This window comes from Falco cherrug, chromosome Z (genome assembly GCF_023634085.1).
Source record: "Falco cherrug isolate bFalChe1 chromosome Z, bFalChe1.pri, whole genome shotgun sequence".
NCBI classification, from domain to species: Eukaryota; Metazoa; Chordata; class Aves; order Falconiformes; family Falconidae; genus Falco; species Falco cherrug.
In genome coordinates this window covers 31,233,193-31,253,998 of record NC_073720.1, presented here as the reverse complement: position 1 = coordinate 31,253,998, position 20,806 = coordinate 31,233,193, and the positions used below count along the sequence as shown (strand labels likewise).

At 41.6% G+C, this 20,806-nt stretch overlaps 1 protein-coding gene across 4 annotated transcripts in view; it reads right to left on the bottom strand.

The window, feature by feature from the left end:
• The window catches only part of UHRF2 (ubiquitin like with PHD and ring finger domains 2), a 96,812-nt gene extending 76,729 nt beyond the window's left edge, over nt 1-20,083 (bottom strand). The window contains exons 1-2 of one of the 4 annotated variants that reach the window (XM_055698604.1): nt 19,439-20,083; nt 3,137-3,379 (exon numbers count right to left, since the gene is read on the bottom strand). In XM_055698604.1, the coding sequence (XP_055554579.1) occupies nt 3,137-3,379; nt 19,439-19,591 (396 nt within the window). In that variant the 5' untranslated portion in view covers nt 19,592-20,083. The remainder of the gene's footprint in view (nt 1-3,136; nt 3,380-19,438) is intronic. The other 3 variants (XM_055698603.1, XM_055698607.1, XM_055698605.1) reach the window with 3 other exon arrangements.
• Between the last annotated feature and the right edge of the window lie 723 nt (nt 20,084-20,806).

Sequence of the window (20,806 nt, the reverse complement as noted above, 5' to 3'; positions counted from 1 at the left end):
TTTAACCTTCTATGTTTCTGGCCTGCAAGATTTTTTTAACCATTCAAGACTCAAGCAGAGAGAGGGAGGAAATAAGTCTAACAAGGTTGCCACAGTGAGCCAAAATCCTATCACTGTAAGAAACAGAATTATATCCCAGAATTTCTCCCTTCTGTACTCACAATAATACTGGTATTTAGCAACCAAACCACTTTACTATTCTGAATCGTGTTTCATTTTCTCAGCTCTCCAACTAATTAAGCAGATGTTCCCTTAATAATACTAAGAACACTGGGGGAAAAAAAATTTAAAAAACACTTAATCAACAGCACATCAAGTATAAAAAAAATACTACAACAGAACTACTGCACAGCCATACCATAGAAAACACCTATAATAAACAATATGAGATACATATATACATATATGTATGTATATATATAAGTTTTAAGCTACAGCCTTTGCCAAGTACCAACACAGTGGCAGACAGATACTTACACTTACTAACCCCAAAGGCTAGTTTCTACAAACTGAACAATCTTAATTTATTTTCACAGGAGCAAGCCAAAAAACACGCTCAGTAACTTTCAGTATTTACAGTGAAGGAGTCCTTGGGTATCTGAAAGTACAATTGACAGCAGTTTGAGCTAAAAATTTTGTTCCAAGAAAGCAATACTTCATATTCTACTCTTTTCATTCACCTTCTTTACAATGACCTCCTAAATGGAAACTTATTTTTTCTCCCATGCAAAACACCAACGTGTATTTTTTTTTTTTTAATTTTTATTCTTAAAACCTACAGTATTCAAAGTACTTTCTTTTCACCAGAATGAAAATTTCAGCCCCATAATAAATCAGAGAAGGCCACCCTTATTTTAAATCTATAAATCTATTTTAAACAGTGGATTCTGGTACACTTCTAGAAGGAAACCTCATGAAGGCATCCCTACACAACCTTACATGTTTGAATTACTTGTAGCTCAAAGTCCTTTTTTACTTCCTCCTCTCAAACACACACCACTAAGGACTACTCCATCTGCTGCTACTTCTTGCAACCAGTTATGGAAGTGCCAGAGAAGCCATGCTGGCCAAGTCAAAAATCGTCTGATCCAGAACAACAAAAAAATAATAAAAAAAAAAAAAAATCAGTGCAAACTCCCTTAACTGTTTCTCTCCAACGAATCCTTCCATAATATAATGTGCATACTTACCTAACAGACTTCCCACCCTTGCAAAGAGTAGGGGCAAATTATTACCACAGATCACTACACAGATCACAGATCAGACAACTATTTTATGTTAGTGGTGTCTGGTTTAAAAACTGGGTTATTAGTAGCTTTTTGTGGACAGGATTAAACAAATACCGATTTTAATTACAGATTCAGTTTGTGTGTTTTTTCATTACAAGCTAGTTAAGAGCTCTCAGCTAAAATGTTTTCACTACAGCCAGAGATTTTTGGATGAAAAGTTATTAAGACTGTGCAAGAATCAGAAGGGGAAATACACCACAGGCTTCTGAACAAGCCTTCATTTTTCTAACATCATTCCTGCATGCCAACCACTGTTACTGTAACTCCTCTCTTGTCACCTGTCTTCTACTCCTCCATTTGGCACTGGAGATCAGACATGGATACCCGGCTTAGCCAAGGTGGTGCCCTTCACACAGGCCGAGTCCACCTTGGGATGCAACCCCCGTTCTTAAACCAGACACCCCTAACAATTGTGTCTTAGTAACAAGGAACAGGAATTGAACATAATTCCTTAAGAGCCCATGTAAATATCAGAGATCAGGTACAACTGAAACATAAAACATGCTAAATCATTGTGATCTACATAATATAGAATGGCCACAGAGGAACTCTGTTCAAATCACGATTTTAACCATCTAACAACAATTACTATTAACTATTTTTTCCAATATCAATTCTTAACACTTTTTTTTTTTTTCTTTTCTTTCTTTTTTCATTTTCTTGTTTTAAATTACAGATTCCATACTGGCTACCTTGCTACTTTTCCTTTTGGCAGCTGAAGTCAGGAAGGTGGGCACAGAGGCTGAGACTATTCATAATATAGAGGCAAATACCAAATATCTTGTTGTGTCTAGCTCTGGATGCAGGTCCAGTGAGGCACAGGACTTTCCTCAGACAGAAGACATTGTAACAAACTATTCCTTCCCATAAACAGACAATTCCTTACTGTTTTTTTTACTCTGATGCCTCAGAGAATGAATAAAACTCAACTGCACAGAATGCTACAGGAACAGAGAGTAAGTGACTTACCACTTGTCCTTAATACCTGAAACATTATAGTCTACATGAAGCTAAGACAGCTTCCTATGCGGATGACAGGTCTACAGGTCTACATAACATCATTTCTCTAACTGAAATTAACTTGCATGCATGTGGCAGCCTCAAGCTCCATTTCCTTCTGTAATTCTGCATGTTTTCCAGCAAAATTACTGTTATAGGTATTTCTTACCTAAGACAAAAAACCAAACAGAATGTAAAATGCTACCATTCCCTACACATACACACCCCACTGAATATCCAGTCAGTGAGCAAACTGGAAACTGCCCATTTCCTGTTTAATTTAAACTTCCGGTACCCTGATATAATTCTACATGACAATACAGAAAAACTGAATGAAGTACAAAACTAACAATTAATATGATATATGTCATAAGAAAACTCTAATAAAACAGCAATCATTCCATCACACACTATTTAAAGGAATTGTTATTTCCATCGTTTACCTAGTCTAGTGCAGCACTGAAACGTTAGTATTAAATAATAGACAAGCCTGAAAAAATAAGTAGGGGAAAAAAATGTATCTTTCCACATTTTTTTATTAGCATCTTCTGTCCACAAGAAGTATTTCTGTTTCACAGGTACTCTAAACTTTCTGAAGAACATGCTTTGGAGAACAAAACACATCAGAGTTTATGACCTCTCCTGAAACCTGCAACACCCAGTAAGCCTGGTACAGAGACAGCTTTACGTCAGTTCAAATGCCATCAATTTAGTTTATGTCAAATTGGGGAATCATGCCAAATCATAAAAAAAAGCAATGAGGCTACACAGTTTCATATAATAAAACAATAAATAAACCTGCAAGTGAAGCATGAGGCATTTTTACAGCTTTTAAAGTTTGTACATACCTTGTACAATCCAATGCCAGGATCAATGAGAAATGAGCGAGATGATGTAGACGGCTGACTGGGTGATCCACTACTGGTTTTCTTGACTTTGTTCTTGCAGTTGGAAACTGCACAGGAATTGACTTGTCCATCCTGATCTGTCACAGAAGCAGTGGTAGGAGCTTCAGATTCAGATCGTATCAAAAGCTGAACTATGTCATTTAGTCCAACATTGTAGTCAAATAAAGTGTGTCCATCTTCTAGCTGTCAAAAGAAAGGTATACTTGTAAAATTCTACCATGAGGTACCTAAGTAGTTTCCAAAAGTCCCTTTTACCAACAACAGTTGTACAGAGCAGAAGAGGCACGCCATCTATTTCTGGTAAATAAAAACTTATGCCTTGAGTATATGCAAAAGCAAACTCTCATCATTTACCTCCAGCCATGACTTTATCCAATGAAAATCAGTGAAAGGCTTAAAATGAGAAACAGACATCTTTAAAGACTTCAGACTTTTTGATTATGCATCAACATCCAAAATAATGCAGTGATTTTCTCATCAAAAACCAGGTAGGATCTATGTTACCACTTACACAACATATACAATAAATGTAAATACATGTGGTAATTTTTAAATTAACACTCACTTTCACAATTCACTCTTTCTCAATCTTTTCTAGCAAGCAAGGCAGTACCTGATACTTGCTAATATTGTGCAAACTATTTCCTAAATAAAACATCTAGATATAAAAGACCCTCATACACATATAACTCCATTTACTTTTCAAAACTTTAAGATCTGTAAGTACCCTGCAAAAGCAACTACACTTAGAGGGAAACAACACCAAAATACATACTGGGCCTTAAAAAGGGAGTAGTCTCCTACATTGAAAGCATTCAAAAACATTTTTATTCCAGATTTAGCCAGGTTTACTGTTCCACAACTCCAGACCAAAACAAGATTATTCACTGAAATTGAATCTTTAAACTGGTCAGTTTATAAGCTATTATAAAACTGAAGAAACAAGCACTGTGTAGCAGTCCCTCAAATAACATTGTACTTCAGGCCCCACTATATTCCAGATGGAATTAGATCCTGCAGAACACCAGAATATAAATAGAAATAGACTGTTTAATCATATATAGCCCACAGTTACTAAACATCATTTTGGGCCCCGCTCTGCAGTTTTAGGATACCTGTTATTATCTTTACGGGATGATCTCACCTTCCCACAATTAAGCTAAGAAACTCACACCTAAAAACAAGTTGTGTGCCAGCAGAGAATAAACAAAGGGAGCAGTGACCACTGCTGCTTTGCTCAGTGAGGCACTCTTAATGACCTACAGCATCTTTGAAGCACAGATTTAATTTATCTAAAAGTATAATTAATTGCTTTGGAACATCAAAACTTGAATTTACTTTGTTACATTTTAATTCATGTTTCAGTGGGAGAAAAATGTGCATGGCTAAAAAGCCCCACCTGTTTTCAAACTACTTTTGCACCAAAAAATTATCTGACCTTTTTCCAGAATAGGTGCTATTTTCAACATCACTGTTTCAAGAATCTTTTCAAATAGATCTGTTTTCATAAGCTTATGGGGAATATCAATACAACATGAAAAAGTAGGGAACAGGAAGGAACAGAATAAATAAAGAAGGAATTTTCCAGCTTCATTCATTCAAATGATCTCAGGATAGACAAAAGTGGAAAGCACACTTCTTCACCTCCTCTGCTTTTCAAAACAACTCTAAACTGCAGAGGACAGTTACAGACATAAACTGACACTAAAAAAATCAATTAACTCTTCTTCCATTAATTTAAGATCTATGTAAAAGAAAAGAAAGAAAAAAACCCAACAAACCAACCTCTCAGCACTGCTGATAACTACTGTATCCACAGCTGGGATGTGTGAACAGTACTCATAGTTTGTTTCAATGTAACTGAAACTGACCCGGCTGCCTCATCAATAGCTATGGGAATGATCCTTGTTCAGCTGTTCTCAAACCAGTTCAACACACAGTAGACAGAATTGTGCCAAAGATTTTGATGCTGTAACTATTAAATGAACGAAAGTCTTAAAATGGAAGCTTGCAGCGACTGTTATTCTACAGGTGACTACTAACACTGCTTCATAACCTCGAGCTTTAGGCTAGGGCTTCAAATAAGCAGCAAGCTACTAAAGCAAGTTTAAGTAACCTTTCCTGTCCTACCCTGTCATACATTGCTATGCTTTTGACAACAAAGGGGACAGAAGTGTTCTTACAGCCCTATGACAATCCAGATTTGGGGGCTTTTCATGCCACAGCAAGTTTGTACTTTCACTGTTAATATTACTGAAGAAGTTTAAAAACTGCTATTCTTAGATTCAAAGTACAAATAAACCCAAAACAAAGATAATCATCTTTCAATAAATTTGAAGGCAGGGCGTGGGGCGAAGATCCACATTTCTGGAGCTACTGCTGCTTCTCAGCACTACTCCAGGCCCACCTGGAAGATTCAACCCCCTACTAAGTGATTTTTTTTTTTGCAAAATGTTCACAAAAATTCAGTGGTACATATGCAAAATAGATCGCTTCTGAAATAATGAATAAATTGGATGTTATATGTTATTGGAGACAATAATGTCTACTTCATTTTTTCACTTCCCATTGGTCTGGACAAGCTGTGGCAGAGGTTCCAGTGTGCAATTTCTAGAATCCTATGCTATGACAAAATCTTCTGAAAGGTAATGGAGTGGAAGAGAAATGGATAACCTTGTTCATGGTAGACTGAAGTTACGCAGGCAACAAACAGGCAAGAGCAAAGAAATATTAGCATTGCTCCCTTTCTCTCAGGACACTCAGTGTATAGCCTAACAGAAAAATATTTTGAGGTACTACAGTTTATAAAGTTAATTCAGTGAAGACGTAAATCTGAACAGCCTGCATGATTTAGCATAACAAGGTAACCAGTGTTAACACTTGACTAAAAAATGTCCTGTGTCTAGTCTTTGCGATCTATTCATCAGTTATGTCTGCAGAGTAAGTTGTATCTTCAATCCACAGCTGAATCCTCCTTATTAGCATGAGAAAGTCACAAATAAAAAATAATTTTTTTAAAAAAGGAAGAAGACAACTTAAAAATAGTAATCTGTCCAGGAACAGTTATATTTCATATGTTCAGAAAGCAAGACATACCTAGGCTAGACAGTGAGTAAGAAGGCACCTTATCTAACAATGCACACACCCACCACCATGCACAGACACCTATTCCTGCACAGGAATCAAAGAAGTCAGCTTTCATGAACATGAACTAAATGGTCAGCAGAATAAACTGGTGACTGCAAAGTTGTCTACTTTACAGTATTAGCTTATAATGAATTAGCATTCTGTTCTCTGCTCAAGTGGTTGTATGTTGGGGTTTTGGTGGTGTGTTTTTTTGTGCTTAGTTTTTATAATCAGTATTCTTTGCAGGAGTATTTAACGACTACAGACTATTCTACTACTAGCGATGTCACACAAATCTGAAAGCACAGTAACAGAGATAAGATTGATATAAGCACACTTCAAATGAGGCAGGACGTAGTGTTTGGCAATGTGATAGGAAAAGAGCACCTGTTTATAGTATGAGCAAAAAATATATTCCCAGAATATTAGCAACTATATAAATTTAGTCTAATGACTCAGCAACACCGCCTGCCTCTGGGAACAAAGCAGAGAAACACTAAAACTCAACTAGTACAATCAAGTTCACATGTCAGTTGGCCGACACGAACTAATGTGTGTATCTGCAGATATACCAATACCCACCATTATTGCATCACTGAAAACTGTAACTTCTGGAGTAACAAAGTTGGAAAACAATCAGTGTATAAAGACCTCCATTCGACCACAGAATGAGAGAAGAATTCTAAGATGCTGTTTCTTGAATTACTGAGACTATACTGACGTTAACAACAGGACCTTGGCCAGCAAGGCTATAACCTCACAGACTATGAGTGTAAGGAAACAGTAATGCAGCACACCACTTTACAGTGTGTCTGTTCCTCCAGATGCAGTAGTATCTTCCTACTCTTTCCCAAGCTGGCCAGGAACTGTAAGATGACTTTTCAAATTATATTAATAAAGCAGTATCAGATGCAGAAAACTCAGGACCTATCACTATGTCTGGATATTAGCAAGCAGTAGGAAAAAAAGCACAATACCTTCCTTTCTACAGACAACTACCATTTTAAATCTATTCTGGAATACAGTATTTCTTTCCCAAAAGAACTACACAAAAAAACCCTGCAACCACCCACAAACAACCACATACAGCCCCACCCATACCTCTTATTTCCCAACAAACACTGACTTACTATGTCATCGAAATTCAGGGAAGCACTACCAAATTGAGTTCCACATAACCTCACAGACAAGTTAAAATATTCAGTCCAGAAAATTTCATCAAAAACAGTCTGGCAATTTGTGGGACTAGGTGACCAGCCTCCCCGTCAGCTTTATGGTACACTCACTTCTAACAATAGTTACTTATATAAATATATAAACAAATTAATCCCGTTCTGCTGCACAAAGATACTAAGAAGATTCCTTGAGAATATATTTGCCTGGACAGTGTTATTAAAAGAAAAGAAAGAAATATTACATGTTTACTTAATCATTCACTAAACACTCAAGGACACTTGTCATTCATAAGTTTATACATGCAAGCCAGAAACAAAAGTTATCAGGCAAATACCAGATAACCAAGCCATATCCCATTCAAGTCAGTTATGATTTCTTAATTGGGGATTAGAACACATACTAAAGCAGAAATAACTGAACAGGCATTTTATTTATGAAATTTTGCTAGCTCTTCTAATCCCACTGTCATTAAAAAAAAAAGGCATTTTTTTCCTTAGCACTACATTTCACTTTCAGTTTTTCTTTCTCTTAATGACTGGCATGCTTCAAAAGCCCTTAATGCTTCATTAACATATTCTGAATGAAGTGACACTAAAGAGCAGCTAGATTTACTGTATCTAACACTCTTTCACTATACTAAATATCCTGAAGTACAGAAACAGATTACATCTTTCAAATGTATTTTCACAGATCACGTTATAGACACTATCAATTTCAAAATACTTTTAGACAGGGTTGTTATAAATACTTAAAAGTAAGACAACACTGTGCTTACACTACTACACAAGAGAAGCTGTAGCAATGCAATAACTGGAATTGATACCTACCCATTATCACTGTTAGAACTGTCTTGTAACATCAAGCCACTAATGACTTTAAAATCCTGTAGAAACTGCACTTAGATGAACATGAATGATCATGCAGAGTGCTGTATGATACATTACTTGGAAACAAAAAAAAAAGCTTGACAAGTAATTCACCAATTACTATCATATTAACTTGTCTACAAGTCCCAGCAGAAGCACAGCTCGTCATGGGTTATATAACATGTACAGAGACCTCCCAAAAATCACATAATCATTCCTGTAAGAACACATAACCCACTGTTTTCATCTTCAAGTGTCATCCAAAAGGGTAAGTTCATAGGTTACCTTAATCCAGCCATTACACTTGACAATCAAGCTCTTTAATCACTGACAGAAGTATGCCTTTGAGCATCTTCTGTTATTTCCTTTTCCAAGAATTAAAGCAGTGCCTACATCTAGCAATAAAGATGAAAGAAACTATAATGAATGCAAAAGAGGTCTTTTAATTAACATGGTATGATGAAAAGTTAAGTGACATCAGTCTTTTATTCTGTACAGGTACTACATGCACCCTACAAATTTCTTTAACAGGAAACACATAAGGGTAAAGAGGCTCAAGTTCAGCAGAAAAACTTGTTTTGAGAGTTGTTTACAGGAGTTACGCAGAGTGTAAGTTAGTCTGAAGAAACCAAGAACCTGTAACTTCCAGCTGGGTACTCACTGAAAGCAAGCAAAGTGGACTTTAGAATTTCTCATATCCTGCATCTCAAGACTGATGTACAAACCTAACTTCATCTGCCTGCAAGAAGGCTGCTGGAATTGTAATTCCACTTAGTATTTTTACAGAACCTTTCAAACATATGTCCAACCAGTATCCAGTAATGAAAAGTCCAACTGAAAATTCAAAATCAGCTTTCAAGTACACAACAGTGAGTTTTGGGCCAATGGGACAAACTCAAGTCAAGAAAATTTCAATAATCTTTACTATATGACATTAGACATTTAGCTCATGGACTTCCACCACTCACAAAGCATACTCAGTTTGCTTACCCTTTCAAAGGTGATGGGGAACCTGAACATGTAATTTTATTCCAAAAGGAAAACTGTAGCCTACGCCTGGATTATCTGGTATTTGAAAAGAATGTTTCAGGACTCTGTGATATTTAAGTTCACGTATTAACCACATTCAGAGTAGTAGGTACATGGTCACTTTTTTACAATAACTGTGTACTGGAACTGTTTCCCAAGGAAGTACAGTAGTCTCAACTGCAAGAGACAAAAGCTAACTAAAAGAGAATTTAGTAGTCACCTGCATAAAGTCACTGTCTTTATATGATTTTGAATGTTTAGTATGTGCCGCCTCAGAAGTGTTTGCAGCTCCAGGAGATTCACTTCCTCCTCAAGCAACTCTAGATTCAACAGTACTTGCAGCTCCCGTAACAGGCTGCTCTGTCAAAAAATATGTTGCCTGGAGATCATCCTGCTAAGACAACCCACCTTCTTCCTGCACATGGAACACCTCCACTGCTATCAGTGACATTTTTTTAGTGATGTAGCAGTAGCTGTTCAGGGTCCACAAAGATATTCCTGACCCTGCACAATGAAACTCCACTTGGACAATCCATTATAGCAAGAGAATAAAAAGGCAAGTAACCACACCCAAACATGTTTAAGCAAGACTGCTCATTCAGCAAATTTAGTAGTTCCTTCTCACTTTTCTACACAAGACCACTTCTGAAAAGCGGGCTTGATTATACTACCTCTACATTTTAAATAAAATTTTCGGCATATACATTGTGTAGTCACAAAGACACCCTGTACATATGGTTTCCATCCTGGCACTCAATGTTTTCTCTCCTTTCATTACTGTCACTGCCATTTTTTTTAAAGATCCTAACAGACGCCAAACAGCAAAACCTATCAGTCTCATATAAAAACTAACTATAATAAAAGGTTTACTTTCCTAAATTGAAAATAACTTTAATCTTGCTTGGAGAGAAATACCAAAGAAACCCTAGGACATCTGTATTGGTACTTTTTGTCCTTTGCTCTGTAACAGGCTCCTCAATGAAAGAAAAGCTCAAATAGAAACAGACTGAGACTTTACAAACATGTTTCTTGCTTGCCACTAGAGGCACCATAATCTAAAGTTTCATATTAAAAGTCCCAGGAAGACAATCTGTTCTCCGAGATTCACATTAAATTTTTATTTCTTAATAGTTTGAACTTCATAGCTTACTGTTAAAAATAAACACAGATGCAAATAGCAGATCATGGACTCATTTCAAGAAGGAGAATTTGCTCATTGATAAAAAAAGATAAAAATCATTGCTCTGTCTTATTCACTCCCTCCTCTTAGTACTCTGTAGAATTATGGATCATGTAAGTAGGTGAAACATCTAGACAAGCAAGTTCACTGACAAGACTCTAGACTAGACCCATATCCCTCCAGAATAGAACATAGGCAGATCACAACATTTTAAAAAACAGTAACCAAACTAGTTCTTAAGTGTGTGGAGAATATGGTCCAAATTAAGACTCAGTTCTGTCCTTCTCCTCTCACGCAATTCACATTTCAAAGCAGCCTAGTATCTGAGAAAGGTTCTTCTACAGTTACAGTGACAACCAATGAGTTTGATTGTAGCACAGGGTAAATGTGCTGCTTCAACTCTCCACAAACAGCAAGTTTGGCATGCTACACAAAGCCACAGAACCTAGAAAAAAATAACAGAACCTTGTTGCTGACACTGTCTGTAATTACATCAATCTCAATACAAACACCATGATAAATGTACATTAGTCATCTGCATATTCAATCAACGAGACCAGCCTTCCTAAGAAGAAATTCACACTCTTCCTGAAGTTCAGGAATTAAGTACAGAAGCCTCAATTTTAAAGCCATGTTCTCCAATAAAACAGCATTTTTACACTGTTACTACAAAATTATTTGCAGACTCTACCAGTGATAACACATTTTACCTTTTGAAATTCTAATGCAAAAAAGATTCCAGTGTACAACACTAGTGCCAACAGGAAAACAGCTGGAAGTCAAGAGCTCTAAGAAAAGACTTCTTGATTTATTCAGATCAAGGTGAAGGCAGCCATTTGCAGTCTCAACCAATGACTTCTACAGGCTTCAAGTCTGCACCTCTTTCAAGTTAAAACTTTTTAACAATAAGTTCAGACTTCAAAGATTATTTCTTCCTTTATCAATGGATGAGATACAGAAAAAACCTGTTAATTTAGATATGACATTTTCTTCTTGGATGCAATTCTAAATCCCATTAAAGAAACATTTGCTCATTAACTTCTAGTTGGAGATGAAGTCAGAGCAGTAAGGTTTCTCTCTCCTGCAGTTCTCAGGAGTCTTCTAATTAAGTAAATAGAAGTTTATGGTGTCTTCTGGCTGATATTCAGGATTAACTGATGCTTTGGTAACAAAAAAAAAAAAAAGTATGCCAAAATATAAAGCTGCACTGACATTCTTAGAAGCATGGAAACACTCAGTTCATCTCTGTGCTGATCAGATGAGTGCTCAACTAACTCATGTATGATGGTATGGGCTTCTATAGCACACGGTAATAAATTTAGCAACAGCAGAGCCAAGGAGAGCAAATGACTAACTGTGATTTTTAAGAATACCTGTAATGAAGAACTGGTTATTATCTGAACCTTCCATAATCAACAACAAAAGTCTAAAAAAAGAAATACATGCAATAGCCAAGTATGTCAAGGAAGCTATTTTTACATGATTTAACAGTTAAATGATTAGGAATAGAGATCCAGTTAACAGCTTTTAAAGAAGAGAATCATGCCATAATTTCCATCAATATAAATTATACAAACATTTGATCACACTTCATCACTGGAAATCCTCATCATCTAGTTGTCAGTGTAGAAACCATTTTGCGTGATGGAGCCCAGCTTTCCTGGAGATGCCTGCTCATGGGATGCAGCAAATGAACTCCTTGTTTTGCTTTGCTCATATGCATAGGTTTTGCTCTACCTGTTAAACTGTCTTTACTGCAACCTGATACAAGAATTGTTTACTTTAAAGAAAACAGGAAAGAACCTGAAAAACAGAGGATGTTAATCAGCCCTTACAGTTACCATGATATGGCCTTGGGAGAAGGAATAGACACCAGAAATAGATGAAGCTAAGAAATAACCAAATAAACTCAAGGAGAACCAAATGGTTCATGAAACCAAACAGAAAATTACTTGGAACCACATGTGAACTACCTCGATTAGTATATTAAAAGATCCACCCTCGAGCAAAGAGAGACCCCTGCTAACCAAGCCAAGCCACCTCCCCACAGAATGTGCCCAGTAAAAAGAAAGAACGCTGTACCTTTAAATGGAGACGCTCGTGAGAACCAGCGAGAACCAAGTGTGACTAAATCTAAACAATTGTTCAAAGTGTGTAAAATGTTTTAGCATGCATTAGGAGGTGCTCTAGCTTTATGGATCTACCACCCAGCACCCATCTCTGCGCAAACATGCAGTAAACAAGTACCTCAGCTCTCTGTGTGGATCTGCTCTTGCACACCAGGTGAAGAACTCAGATTTGGGACAAATCCATGAGCTTCCCCACTTTTACCAGCCTGATTCTCTCCCCCATCGCACCGGAGGGGAGTGAGCAAGCAGCTGTGCGGGGCTTAGCTGCTGACTGAGGTTAAACCACTGCAGCCATGCATCAGGTGTGTTCTGCATCTAAGGGTTTGTGGTTGTTGGTTTTTTTAATATAAAAAGGAACAGTTTTCAAGAGCTTCCAGATTAATTAAAATAGTAAAATTGCTAGATTATCTTAACTAGATTGCACAAATATACATGCCACAAAATATAGCCTTAAAGCTGGCCGCAATTTCTTTCAGGTTATATTATGTTTTTCCAGCTTCTTAATACTGAAGTCATGCATACAGAACAGTATGAAGTATTCTGTTTTCACATATATTTCAGCTTTTCCTTGAGTTTGTTAGGTGCTTTGAATAACAAAGATAATGGTACCACGGACTGATAGGTTGCATTAGTAGCTTGACAGTAAAAATTTAAAAAGAAGCTGATTTCAGTAATCTTCTGCAATCATATAAAAAACTTGCTAACAGGGCTACCAAACCTACTGCCAGATAAGTTCAAAGTATACTTCATGAATGTTTTGGTCATTCTGGAATGCAGCCTGATCATATCTACCCTGAAGACTCCAGAAGACTCTCTCTTGTCAAGCTACACAGCTACTTGCTACCAGCCTCAACAAAGAATAGCTATCACTTCCTTCCCAAGACTTCTTCAAACTATTTCTCCAAAACGTAAAACTTAACTGCTCCAGTTGAAGATTTCTCACACCCAGAATCTGCCTGAAGCATATGGGGTTTGGACAGCTTCAGCTGAAAATGTTTACAATTTTCCAAATAAAATAAAGCTGAGAAAAGATTGTGTTAAGTAACTTTTTTTTTTTTTATGACTAGGTTTAGCACTCCCATTTTTCGGGAAAGACACCACAAATAATCCTTTTCTATCCTTTTCTATTTCCAGAGGAAATTCACCCAGGCTGGAAATATTTAAGGCGGCATTAAACACAGTTTACAAACCTAAAGCTTAAAAGCTTGAACTTCACACAAGATTCTATCCACTACTCACATGCCAGTCCAAGTCAGCAAAAGTTAGAGGTATCATGTAGGAAAGGCTATAGGTAAATCAAGGCATATCCTATTGCCAGATTTGTAACTCCGTGTTTCACTGAGGCTGCTATATCACAAGGATGCACTCATGAAGAACTAAAGCTCATCCACTCCTCCTACATGTACTGTCTCAGTAAATCCACAGAAATTAAACCCGTGAGCATTACAAACTAAAGAGTCAACCTGCACAACTACGTAACACAATGCATACTACCATACATTTTTGTGCATAAAAGCAGAACTGTGTTTCTTCCAGTGAAGTAAGCCTGACTTCCAACTTTCACATCAAGTAAATAAATGGCTTCAATACTTTCACATCTACCTGCTGACTTGAGTCTCCCATGAAACAGGTTTGGAGTGTCTCCCTCACCAACAAGATTAATGACTTCAAAAGCAATTCCAGTCACTGCCTTTTTACATACACTGGCAAGAAACACTTGGACTCCAACATCCTTCTTCCCTGACTCTGGTAAGCACTACGGTAAAGCCACTTGAGATAATGGTTTCTTCAGCAACAGCCATTTACAAGTTTCCACTGAGTTCAAATTCCAGCAGGGTGGGAGAGGATGATGGAAGAAGCCGACACAAGATTTTATTGGTTTCTATATTCTATAAACCATACATCTTGCTGAAATACAACAGTGCGCAAGTTTTGTTCTATGTGAAACATAACTTGGTATTAATATCCCTACAGTCTTCTGGACAACCTTAAGTTCTCTGGCAAGTTTTCAAACTTAAACTTCAACACCTTCTCCTCTAGTCCAATTACAGAGGTGTTTAAGGCTTTCGAAAAATTTGAGTATCCTTGGGAACGTTGAGACCAGCACACTGGTGACCCTGATCCTATTGCTGGGAATGCTGAATGTGGTTCAAACCTTGCTGTGAATTAAGTAAGTAGCTGCGGCTATTCCAGAATCCACAACAAGCACTACAGCTACTCAAACCCATTCATGGGATTGCTTTTGCTCGAGGACCTGTGTGCACTTTGTGGGTAATGAGTGAGGATGGGGAAATTGGATGTGTGCCTCAAGGGGATTTGGTTTTGGATGAAAACAGCCAATGTATGATGTTAATGGCTAGACACTATCATATACTGACACTTCTATATGTCCACCACTGCACTGGGCACCTTGCCGTGCCGGTCTCTGCCATTCCTGATTCAGAGATCTGAACCTGACTCTCTCCTGATTGCCACATCAATGAAAAATTAACTTGAACTTTTAACAAAACTGGATCAGCACAACTGTAACTGATGGCTTCAAGATACAACAACCCAACAGCTCGCACCACCTTTCTTGCCCTGAAAAACTGTTATAACACATGTAGCCCAGTATCATGGACTAAATGAACTCAACAGATTTTTTAGAGGGAGAGTCCATAGACTAAAGGAATGATATCTGTGTGTTTGTATTAAAAGACAGGAAAGGTGACAACATATCGGAAAGCATAGCATGACATAAATTGTATGGAATGACAGCTGGATACTATCCTGGTTTCGGTTGGGATAGTTGATCTTCTTAGTAGCTGGTGTGGTGCTGTGTTTTGGATTTGGTGTGAGAATAATGTTGACAGCAACAACTAAAAACATCAGTATGTTAAGTAATGTTTATACTAAGTCAAGGACTTTTCAGTTTTTCAGGCCCTGCAAGCACAAAGCCTGGAGGGGCACAAGAAATTGTGAGGGGACACAGCCAGGACAGTTGACCCAAACTAGCCAAAAGGATATTATTCCATACCATAAAACACCATGCTCAGCATACAAACTGGTGGGAGTTGGCTGGAGGGGACCAATCACTGCTTGAGGACTGGCTGGGCATCAGCCAACAGGTGATGAGCAATTGTATTGTGCATCACTTGGGTTTTTTCCCTTCCCTTTGGATTTTTACTTCTCCTTTTCATCATAATTTTATTTTATTTATTTATATATTATTATATATAGTATATATTATATTTATTTTATATTATTAAATTGGTTTTATCTCAGCCCTTGAGTTTTACCCTTTTTCCCCCAATTCTCCTCCCCATCCCATTGCAGGGGGGACAGGGCAGGGAGCAAGTGAGCAGCTGCCTAGTACTTAGCTGCCAGCTTGGAAAAAAATGAGCAGGTGTTGTAGTTTAACCCAACACTGTTACTGAAAGCTAGAAATCTCACAATGACTATAGCTTGGTCCTACAGAAAATCTGCTTTATTAGGTCAAGATGCCAAGAATTTGTTTACTATGTCTCCTTCACTTTCACGAATGAAACTGAGAATTTCTTTTCTCATCAAGAAATGCTATGTAGTCCAATTAGGACAGGGAGAGAGTATGCTGTCAGAAGACAGACTGTCCTGTGTTGCTTTTCTGTATTTTAGAAGAACTCCACACAATGCATTTGAATTTACAAGTTTACTCACAGTTAATACTTAACAACACAAACCATTAGATGAGAATAGTCTATGGTGGAGAAGGTTAAGATACAATTTATTCCAACATAAGGAAATACTTGTGTCCCTTCAAGAAACTCCTTCCAGCCAATGATCCAACTTCTTCAACAACGAAAGCAAGAGACATCACTGCAGGTTTCTATGTTCAGTTAGACCTCTCTGCAGACTCAGCTATTGCACAGTAGAGAACTATGCATACACTACTATTTCCTTTCCTCAGAAAGTTCTACTTTGATCTACAGAATGACTTGACTTCTTTGTCTGCAGAAGTGTGGATCCCCAGACTCCAGGATGTCCTCACAGACCAGATGAAGTTAGAGTAATACTGTCTTGCTCACTCTTCAGTGCCACATGTGCCTGGCTGCAAAAGTTGAAAACCGGAAACCAGTCTGTTTAACCAAGTAGTACTCTTCCTGGTTTTACAAGGAAATAAAAAAAAAACACCAACCCACAAACCAGTAATACAAAGTACTACATTAATCACAGCACTAGGTTTTCATCAGTAGTTTCAGGTAATTTTAACCCTTTAGGAACAGGAGCGTGAAGTAGTGCCCACTTAAGGTCCTGCATTTCCACCTGAAGATCAGACAACAGGAAATTACAGTTTACCACATCTACTACAGGAACTGGACACAGACATCCCTAAAGAACTGCTAAGTAACATCTCTAGCTCAAAATGTTAGTTGAAGCTGTTCTCGATGGCAAGCTAAGAACATTGTTATTGAAATTGCTGAAATTCAGCCCATAAGCAGTGACTCACTGAGGTTTCTGTATCCCTACAACCTCATATGCCTCCCATTTCTAGGAGGTTATTTACCCAGTCTTCTGGCAACCACCACGTACTAGGTTCCAGTATTTCTAGAAGTTCAGAGAAACTACAGCAAGCAGTACTCTCCAGCAAGATCACAGTTCTACCAGCAGACTGTAGAGATTTAACCATACTGAGTACTAACCAGATAAAATAGGAAAAGAGTTTGGAGTAGATTTTTTTACCAACACAAGCAGGAATCTTCCGTTTTTCCATGTTTCCATCACACTATGCTGCTTTCTATTGGCATCCCATTTAATTGAAATGCCCTTTTGTAATCTATTTTTATCATAGCCCTGAGAGAGTTGAAGTTGTTTAGTTTCCTTTGCTCATGTCTCTCAACATCCAGTTGTACTTGTGCAAGACCAATCCTGCTGACCTTTTTTCCACTTACTAGCACTAAGGGACCAGAAAGGCAATCCATAACCATCAAGGAAACTTCAGAATTAATTATGGTAATTGCAAGAAAATAGACATAAATGGCAACTGAAGCTGTAAAAAAGAACTCCCTAACTCTTCACTGAACACAATCTCAACTACGTCCTGAACTGGATAAACCAAGTACTAAGTTCACAAATGCTGCTCATGTAGGCAACTTAATCTATAGTATTTCACTATTCTGCTTTCTCAAGCAAGACATCTGTTAACTAAAATGTCAAGCTAATTGGTCTGGCCACTGACAGACTGCATAGAAAAGCACAACTCACTACAGGCACGGTCTTCCCTGCTTCTTGGGTAAACCTTGTGTCCCACACTGCACTGAAACAGGTGGTGTGCTGGCACAGCAGCACAAAGCTAAAGAGGTTACACAACCTCAAGACCAATGTTCCTTGATTTGGTCCTTTCAGCACAACATGAGGTTGTTTGTAATGGTCTTGATGGACTCCTAACAAATGCTCACTCTCACGCACCTATAAAACACAAAAATCTACTAATTTGCTATTGGGTTCACAACCTAGGCTTAGCATCTAGCCACTAACGCTTACCTCCTAGTCATAGTTAAATTTCTATTTTTTACTTTTTTTTTCCACCCTTGTTTGTAAAGACACACACTTGGGTCTCTCTTGAGGCAGAAATCTCACTGCCTTGCGTTGCTCTGTTTAGGCGAACACTGCAACACACATCTGTGGTAAGAAGGTGCACCTTAAGAGACACTCTCCCTGAAACACACCACACATCCAGTATCTTTCTTGTCAGGTCACAGCTGTGCCTCTCAACGACTCAAGCGCCTCGTTTACGTAAGGCAGCTTGAAAGGTTACACCCCTCAGCAACAAAAATACGACCCGAGGCAATATACTCGGAGCAGAACGTACTTGGCACCGGAGGGAGGGTATCAGCTCGCAGCGGGCTTTCAGCCAGCCACCCCGGTGACGACGATGCCCGGTCGGGGTGAAGCGCCCCTCCACACGGCCAGCAGCCGCCCCCAGCCCGCCCGCCCCACGCGCACAAGTTGTGCCCGCGCAAACTAACCCCACGCCGCCGCCCCCCGGCCCGGCCGCCACGGGCTCGCCCCCGGCCCCCCTGCGGCGAGGCGGTGGGAGAGGACCACAGCCGGCGGGCCCCGAAAACCGTTACTCCGCCGCGCCGGGGGCACGGGCGCGCCGCACCGAGCCCGCAGCGGGCACCGCCGGCGCATCGCACCGCACCGCCCCTCCCCGCCACGTGTGGGCCCGGCGGCGGCGCTCCGCCGTGGAAACCGCCCGTGGGGCAGCCGCGCCACACGCTTCCCGCCCGCCCCGCCGAGGCGGTGGCAGGGCGGGCGGAGGGGAACGGACGCTCCGCTCCCGCGGTCGGGGCGGGGAAAGGCGAGCGGAGGGGCTTGCCCGCAGCCCCCCGGCCGTCTGTCACTTAGGTACGATAAAGGCAGGGGCCGGGGGAGGAGCCTCCCGCGGTTCAGGTGGGAAAACAAACACACAAAGGGGCCTCGCCGGCACCCGCTCGCCCTCGGGGAAAAAGGCGGGCAGGAGGGCGCGGGCAAAGCCAGCGCGGGGTCCCAGAGCCTCCGGACGCCCGGTCTCCCCCCTGCCCCCTAACTTCCCTCTAGGCCCGACGGGACGGGAGTAAACAAAAGCCGGAGCCAGAGGACGACACATGGGTGGAGACGGGGACATCCGCGCCGGCCCGCAACAAAGGGCCGAGGCCGGGAGGGGACGCGTGGAGCAGGGGGGAAGCCCTCAACCGCCCGCACCCCCGCCGCCCGGCTAAGGGCGTTCCCGCCTCACCTGCTTGCCCCGGTAGAAGAGGCGCTGGCGGTCGGGGCTCACGCGGAAGGTCTCCTGGATCTTCTCCCGCAGGCACTCGATCTTGGTAAGGCGGCTCAGGTCGTCGATGGTCTGGGTCTCGGTGCCGTCTATAGTGCGGACCTGGATCCACATGGTGCGCTCCCTGCCACTCGCTCGGCCGGCCGCGGGGAAGGGAGGGAAGCCTGGGGCACGGGTGGCAAAGGGCTCCGCTCCCCGGGAGCGCCTCTGCGGCGTGCGAGGGAGAAGAAGAGGGGGCCGGGCGCTTCCCCCGCTCTTTGTCTGGCTCGGTGGGGCAGGATTTTCAAATGCCGCGGAACAGACACGAGCCTCCCCGCCCGCCGGGCCGCCGTCCTCGCTCGGAGGGGTGCGGAGGGGGAAGGAGACCCGAGCCGGTCCCCGCCGCTTCCCGATGGCCCGCGCTGCACGCCCCCCGAGGCGGCACAAGGCGAGGCGGAGTCTGGCGGGAACCGCCGCAGCCCGGTCTAACGGGCGCCGCCGGGAGCCATCTCCCGACTCCGGGGAGTGTTTACCAGGCGCCGCCGCTCTCACATGGAGGTCACGGCGCCAACGCTGATCTCGCGAGAGCCCCCGGCCTCGGCCGTAAAGAGACAACAACACCGGGGCGGAGAGAGCGCGGCGAGCGGCCGCCACCACGCCCCCTCCCCCGCGCTCGCGCCGGCCGCCCTCTCGCCGCATTCGGCACGGCGCGCGGCCCCGCCCACGCGCTCGCGAGCCCCGCCCCGGGCCCCGCCCCCCGCGCGCTGCCCGCACGCCGCGCGGTCGCGGGCCGGCGGCGGGCGCCAGGTCTGCGGCGGGGGGAGGGGCTGGCGCGCGCCGGGGGAGCGGGAGCTGGCGTCGCCATGGCTGCGGCGGGGGCGCGGTGTGGCCGGCCGCCTCTCGGGGCGGGAGCCTGCTGCAGGCCTGCGGCCTAACGCGGCCCGCGAGCCGCCGGCGGAACGGTGCCCGCTCCCTGACACCCGCGCCCCGGCGCTTCCACGGGCGTCAAACGTCCGCGCGGCCCGGTGTAGCTCTGCCGGAAAAGCTGGGAGTAGGCCGGGCTGCGCCCCTCCCGTTAGAAATGAAAACACGGGGCAGACTACGAAAGGCGAGCCTCGTTTGTGCTTCGAATCTGGTACGGGCTTGACTTTCTGTATTTCTGTAAATCGGGTAATTCTGCAAATTAACGTCAGAAAAATCTGGATTCACCATGCTGTTGTGGGCAAGCCCTGGCAGGCAGCTGGGCCCCACTCGGGCACTCTGTCACTCCCTCGCAGCCAGGTGGGAGTCAGGAGGGCAAAAGTGAGAAAACGCTGGTCAAGATAAAAGATGGTTCAACAAGTAAAGCAA